General features: G+C 42.5%; 1 protein-coding gene across 1 annotated transcript in view; it reads left to right on the top strand.

The window, feature by feature from the left end:
• MED15 (mediator complex subunit 15) overlaps positions 1-7,731 on the top strand; it is a 39,627-nt gene that overhangs the window by 18,758 nt on the left and 13,138 nt on the right. The window contains exons 8-9 of the mRNA XM_025199283.1: positions 438-536; positions 6,414-6,533. Of these exons, the coding sequence (XP_025055068.1) occupies positions 438-536; positions 6,414-6,533 (219 nt within the window). The remainder of the gene's footprint in view (positions 1-437; positions 537-6,413; positions 6,534-7,731) is intronic.

The raw sequence follows: 7,731 nt of genomic DNA, 5'->3' as shown, positions 1-7,731 counted from the left end.
ATTCCTGCTTGCCAGGAGCACGCTTGACATGTTGCCTACTTGCAATAGTTGTAGTGAAATGCACAGTAATTCAAAACAGCTGTAGTGTACAGGCATTTAATATTGTGTGCTTGACTGAAATTAACCCAGCTTGGGTACCTTTGGTAACTGAGGCTGTCTAGAGGAAAGCAGTATGGGGACAGAGTTGCAAGGGGAATTCAAAGGTGAGCTATGTGGCATTGGGAAGGTTTATTTTAATTCGTAGGAATGGAGTATGTATGTTCATAAAGCAGGTCAGACATGATCACAGTGTAACTGTATACCTGACTTTATTCTTGTTTGCTCTTAACTGAAGGATACATCCGGAGACATGGTTGATATAATGCAATAGAAAGGTCACTTCTGCCATAGCCAGTTATGCCTGTTTACTCCCTTTTTTTTTTCTTTTAATACTTAAGGTAAGAGCTCAATTGGTGCAGCAGCAGCAGCAGCAACAGGCAGCGGCAGCAGTCCAAGCAGCTCAGGCCCAGGCTGCTCAGATGGGAGCTTCAGGGCAGGTAAGGGCCCCTAGAGCCAATGTCACTAGTGCAGGCCTGTAGTGAGTGCATGCTAAAATTGAGCATGGAGATGGGTTTCTGGTGGCTTTCGAATGAAGGTCTGACATCTGCTGTCTCTTTCTGAAGGAGATATGGGCTATTATGCACTGTTTCCCATTTGCCATGAGTTGGAGGCAGGATTTCATTGACATCCTATCTGTGCATGCCTGTCCTGAATAGGTCAGATACTGTTGCCTGTAGTGACACAGCAATGCACGTTATTAAGACTGCCTGTCGTGATTGTGCTACAGGTCTAACTGTTGGTTCCTGGGGTGTTTCACTTCTCCTTTCATAACACTTCCTTAGATGACTGCCTTGTCATGTGAACTGATTTTTCTTCTGTGAATCTGTGCCTGCCAATGTTAACTCACACGTGATCTCCCTTCATCTCCATGTGCCAAGCACAAAAATAGTAGCATAAGTAGTAAAGCATTCCTCCACCACTTTCTTTTACTTCCTTTCATCCTGTTTCCCTCCCGTTTGTTCTGAGTGACATGGGTAATAGATGTAGATTGTTTTTAGTTTGGATGTGAATTGTTGAGATAAATGGCACATGTAAACTATCACAAATGCAAAGTCCTCACTTGGTATCTCTTGTAGGACTCATTGACCAGCCCACAGTTTTTCTTACTCTGAAATGCACTCTGTAGGCATGGTGATTGTGATCCTCTGTGAGCACTAAAAGGGAAGAAGTCCTTTGGGCTTGAGCCGAAGCAGTCACTGGACCTTCCCAAGAGTCTGATATAATATTTAGTGATTTACATTTATAGTGATCCATCTCGAAGCATTTTACAAACACTGGTAAGTAAAATTATCACCGTTTTCAGGTGGGGAAAATGGTGGCTCAGGATCAGTGACAGCACTGGATATATAGAACATGGGTCTCCTGACTTTCTGTCCACTGTGCCATGCTCCTGCCAGTACTAATCTGCTGGCCTTAATACTCTAAACCCCTTCATCACTTCAAAGTTTGTCTGTAGGGTGAGCTGTGACAGTTAGTGGTTTTTCCCACCTATATCCCTCAGGTCTTTACCAAAAATAGTGTCTTATGATTATAGCCTAATATGGCCCAAAGACACCATCTTGTTGGTTGTTAAATTCTGGTTAGGCAATTGCACCTCTTTCTATCCTGGGCCTTTTATATTTCTTGCATTATGTTGACACCAGATGAAAGATAAGCAGTGGTAAGTACAGCTGACACAGCACTGGTGGCAACACAGAATCCATTCACTACAGTTTAAACATATGCTTTGAAAACTTTTTTTTCCCTTTTGTTTCATGAATAACTTCCAGGTGGGAGCTACAGTCAGTTAGGAGATGGCTATCAGGACCCTGCTGTTTCACTCCTTTAATGATACTCTCTCCAACTCATAAGCAGATGGATTGTGTTCATGTGGGGCAGTTTTAATTCCTGCTTCATTGGATGAATTCCTGTACAGGTGGCTTCATACCACAGTGCTACTGGAAAGCTTCTGGTGATAAGGTGGTTGACAGCTGGTTTTGCATCACAGCTACATAGCCATGTAGACTGAATTTAGAGAGAACGTGGTATCGGTCACTGTTGGGGTGGATAAAAGCTTTCTAGATCCGATTTGGGGGTAGGCTTATTCCCTTAAACTCAAATTATAACCATGCTTTTACATTATAAATCTACTAAAATTAAATTAATGCTATTCTGTCCAATAACTAAATATATATTTTTGTACTTGGTATAACCAAGTATTGTATATATTAAAAACTTTTGCTGTTTCAGTATTTTTGGGTGCTGAATATTTCAATATAGTTCTGGTCTTGAGAGCATTGATTGAATGATTGAATTGTCTTTCATTTATAAGATTAGGTTTCTTTAGAGAAATAGATTTTTATTCTTATAAAAATACTCTTTATATACTCTTTATTCCATGTACAACCCTCTAAAATGTATAATGATCCTTTGAGTTATCTGTTCTTTTCAGAGAAAGTTTTATTATAAGCAAACCCAACCATAACACTCATGTCTTATATGACTTCTGTGTCTTGTAACTCTCAAATGGTCTTGGGATTTGAATCAATGCTGTTATATTGTCTCCTTTTCCTTGAAGTTTCTGTCCAGCATCTTTTGAGTAAAACTAAAGTCAGTTTGAAGTCCTACCTTGGATGAAATTAAATGAGAGCAGGAATTTAACCCTTCTCTGCAGTGGTCATACTGACTGTTTAGGTAGATGAGCATTCCACTGCTTAGCTATCCAACTCCTTATGAGAATGCCAGTGTGCTCACTGATGGAGCAGGTATATTGAGTGTGCAGTGTCCTAGTTACCACTGTCCACAGAAAGCACTACAGAATTGCTATGAAGACTAGTGACCAGCTGAATTTATGTTTAAACAAAGTTTAAGCTGCTCTGTTCTGCTGTGACTTGAGATGCACAGAATGCAGATTTGCTTGTTGCTCTTGGAAAACAAGGAGCTGGCTTACCATCAATCTGGTGATGCCAGCATGATGCTTTCCATGAGCCTTGGGTGTCTGGGGAATCCTGAATCCTCAAACCTAGGAATTTGACTGCATTTAGAACAAATCTGTAAGTTTTAAGACTTCAGCTTTTATATTCAAGTTGATGTAAAATATCAAATAATGGGGTTTATCCCTTTATAGTTTCATAGTTTCTAGGGTCGGAAGGGACCTGGGCAGATCATCTAGTCCGACCCCCTGCCATGGCAGGAAAGAGTACTGGGGGCAAACGACCCCAGCAAGATGGTCATCTAACCTCCTCTTAAAAACCCCTAGGGTGGGAGCCTGCACCACCTCACTTGGAAGCTGGTTCCAGCCCCTAGCCGCCCTGACCGTGAAGTAGCGCCTCCTGATGTCCAACTTAAACCTTCCCTCTGCCAGCTTGTGACCGCTATTCCTGGTCACTCCTAGCGGTGCTCGGGGGAACAGGGACTCCCCCAGTGCCTGTTGATCCCCCCTGACTAGTTTATAGCAGGCCACAAGATCCCCCCTCAGCCTTCTCTTCTGGAGGCTGAACAGGTTCAGGTCCCGTAACCTTTCCTCATAGGACCTGCCCTGCTGTCCCTTGATCATGCGAGTGGCCCTCCTCTGGACCCTCTCGATGCTGTCCACATCCCTCTTAAAGTGCGGCTCCCAGAGCTGGACGCAGTACTCCAGCTGCGGCCTGACCAGTGCCGCATAGAGGGGGAGGATCACCTCCTTGGTCCTGCTTGAAATGCATCTGTGGATGCACGACAAGGTACAGTTGGCCTTCCTAGCCACCTCCCCACACTGCCGAGCCATGTTCATCTTGGAGTCAATAATGACTCCAAGATCCTTTTCCACCTCCGTGCTGACAAGAGGGAAAATTCCCTCTTCTCTTCTGTCCATCTCTGGGACAGGACTCTTCTTCCTCAAGTTAATGTCCTGTTTTTTGACTGTCGAGAATGTTTCCTGCCTCCAGCATAAAGTCGCCTCCAGAAGCTGTTACAGGAGTAGCATCTTCACAGAAACCTTCCCTTTTTACAACAAAAAGCCTTGCTGATGACACATGGCTGTCCTGTTTGCTTGCATAAAGCAACGGCAATCTCTTGAACCATTTTCTATCACTGTAATACCAAAGGGGCAGGAGTTCTTACTGACCCAACAGAAATCTATAATTAACTTGTTGAACACCTCTAAAGATATCAAGAGGTGAAAACCTTGTTCCTAGGTGATGGCCTCAGTGTAATCTAATGGTATGTTTTCTCCCTTTCCAACAGTACACTCTTGTTTAAAAAACAAAAAACACCAAACCACCCCCCCCCCCCCCCCCAACCAAACCTCAAACACCTGCACAGCAAGAAGTCATTCAATCAGGAGTTTGTCCTGTTGGTCCTTAGTGATTTGCCAAACTCCTTAATAAAGAGTGGGTTTCTCATTATCTTGACACTAGAGGAAATTCTCTCTATTGCACACTTTGGTGGTGTGGCACAAGAAATGGAACCAAAAGGGTATGTGCGGTGCAGCAAAACATCCCTGAGTTTTGACATGCATTCCTGGACCCTCAGAGTTGCACATGTGGGTCTGTTTGGTGGGGTGACTGTGCCTCAAGGGTTAGCTCTTTTGCCAGCAATTTCCTTTTTGTTAGGGTTGTGTTGCTCCACCAGCTCTCATGTTGATAACTGTAGCTCTTCACTGCACTCTGTAGCATCCACCTGTGCTTTGTGCCAATGCTGGGTTGTTGTGTTTGCTTGTGGTGGCCGTTGCATGCTGTGTGTGTATATGTGCACGTGTGTGTGGTATCTGAAGCTTTCATTTGTTTACCTTTCGAAATCCTGTCTCTGACCATCCTTCATTGCTTGGATGGAAGGGGACCTCATTGCTCTGATGTTGTGAACTAACAGCTGTGCTGAATTTGATGCTATTTTCTTTATCAGTTATTGCTTTCCTTTTTCAGTCTTGCTGTGTTGTAATTTAATTTTATTTATTTTAACAATTGTAAGCACATGCATTCTCTGACTCTCTAGAGACATGTTGCTGGCTGCTTCAATCCATTGACACAGAACACTAAGCAAGAATGCCTACAATCATTCAACGAAAGGGGACTTCCTTCACAGCTAGACTAGTTTGATTTTGCCAGTGTCCTTAGTAAGATGTGGGTTGGAAAAAAGAAAGCGGGAGAGTTCTGTCACCAGTTCAGTCAAGGCAGTAAAAAGGATCTCTTTGTTCTGAGATGCCTGAAATTGGAAACCAGAGATCTTTGGTAGTAACAATGTGCTAAATTTCTGTAAAATTTGCATCAGACTTCTAACTTATGGCACAGCTGGTGTAATAATTATAGTACTTTAAATAACGGAGAACTCTGCGGGTATACATGACTAATCTGTCTGGCTTACTAGAACTAGGACCCTGTATAGATATTTCTGGAGAGTAGCTCATCCCTAATAGTATTTTAAAATATAGAGCCACTCTAGCACTGACCTACAAAATGTGTCCCAAGTGATGTTTATATTACAAGGGATTCTTCTGAGCCCTTTCAATTTAGGAATCAGAGGGATGAACAAACCTGAGGGCAATCTTATTTCATTGGCTCTAGTGACCCTGTGATAGTTGGTTAGTTTTTTAAAGGGGAAAGGGTGCCCATCCAATGGCAATTCAATCTTTATCTTTATGACTATACATTTATCTTAGGCTCAGGGTTGTGGTAAGAAGGAAGGAAGGAAAAGTCCTTTCTACTAAACCAAGAAGTCCTTTTTGTTGCAATGATGGAAGCCTCTTCTTTGGAATCATTATACTGCCATAGGTCACCTTGTTCTGAGGTCTTGCTTACTCAATGGCAGGATTCATTGGAGGATTTTTAGGGATGGTTGCTATTGAAATGTCCTCCAATTCCCATTATGTTGAACGCAGTATTTATTGCTGTAGGTTTTCAATCCTCTGATGAATCTGTTATAGGGAGGAGGACTTCAGAAACAAACTTAAGGCACTATATGAACAAAGAAGCTTCTTGTATTGAGCATTCTTGACAGCAATCTTAGAGCCCTTGTTTCCAATACTGTTAGAATATCAAGTTGTCAGGCAAAATTTGGGAAAACTTTAAAAAAAATGATAATGCTGTTGTTGCCTTCTTTACCATATGGTCGAATCTAGATATCAGCCTACAGAAGATGTCTAAGATTCATTGGATGCCCTCTACAAATGGAAATGGAGGGTATATGAAGGAGGGGATTTGATTTGTAAACCAGATACATCAGGCTCATCTCTGGAGGAGAGATCACTGTAGAGATTGCCCCCACCCCACCCTGGAGGTTGCATGTGCTTCTCATCCTGCCAGTGCACTGCATTTCTTGTTTTGCGATTACTTTTGTCTGTTGTCCCTCTGTCCTCAAAGATGATCACCGCAACTATGGCCCGAGGTGGGATGCAAATAAGACCACGGTTCCCGCCTACCACAGCTGTATCTGCCACGCCTCCAAGCTCCATTCCTTTGGGCGGACAGCAAATGCCACAGGTATTTACTGAGTTGAAGCACGTCGTGTCAGGGATTACAAGGCATTCAGTACTTGGGTTGTATTAGTACTCGTCCTTAAACTAAGGGGCGTTCACTTTTATTTCCATCCATCTAGAAAGGGCAGAGAATATAGATGATTGCTGTTGGTCATTTAGGGTGTTGGGCCGTTGTTTATTTTTTTGGAGCAGACCCATCCAAAATGTATCTTATACTCTCTAATTGAAAGCTCTTTGAGAGCCTGGGGGTATCGAAAGAAACATTGCTAAAATGGCGCACAGGTCTCATTGTAAGGTTTAAAACTTCCACGTTCATGTTTGGCTCATGTCTCAAATTAACAGAATTTTTGGTCTCTGCTTAATCTTTGTCCACATCACAAAACACTGCATGTTGAAGAGGGGCTCCAGGACTTGAGTAGTAGGATTCAAGTTCAGGACTGAAGTGAATGGGTTTAGCTGTGCTCAGAAGCTTGCTTGACACTTGCTTATTCTCTTGCATCAGTCCAACTAGAGTTAATGCCTCTTTCATGAACAGAAATTTGGATGATTTCAGTCTGGGTCAGTGTCCTGGCACCTAATACAGAAACAAGAAATGCTATTTAAAACAATCTGAACTAAAGAAAAAAAAGACATTTTAAAGTTTCCAGTAAAACTGCTGATTGCAAACAATCCATAATTGAAATAAGATGGTCATTTGGCAAATAGCATATGATCCTACCTCAAACAATTATGCTGAATTCCTCCACGCGTGACTCCTACTTACCCCTTAATTCAGGAAGTTTTCTGAATTTTGCCTTTTCTCTTACAGTACAATGTAGGAGACAGTATAGGTTCTTTGTGGTCTTGCCTCAGTGAAAAGTATATCTAGGCAGACTGGTGCTGGCTGTTACCAAATTGCTGTTGGATAGGATCAGAATACCATAGCTGCCTTAACAGACTAGGGCCACTGCTATCTTTTTCTCATGGTTGTTTCTTATCCAGGGTAAATGCCATCTCAGGAGCAAGAGAGATGGAGCAGGGGGAGGGGGACTTCATAAATGAAACAGAGGAAGTGTTGAGTACTTACGTTGCTACCAGTATTGTTGCAGCAATAAGTCCCACACTAGCTATCTGAATTAGTTAGGAAATCATGCACTGCTCTGGTTTATAATTACTCACCCAGCCCTGCCTGAGTGCTGCTGATTTGACGTTATCTCATGTAG

Source organism: Alligator sinensis, unplaced genomic scaffold (assembly GCF_000455745.1).
Source record: "Alligator sinensis unplaced genomic scaffold, ASM45574v1 scaffold505_1, whole genome shotgun sequence".
NCBI lineage: Eukaryota > Metazoa > Chordata > Crocodylia > Alligatoridae > Alligator > Alligator sinensis.
Note: the sequence above shows the minus strand (reverse complement) of the source record. Positions and strands in the feature narration are given on the sequence as shown.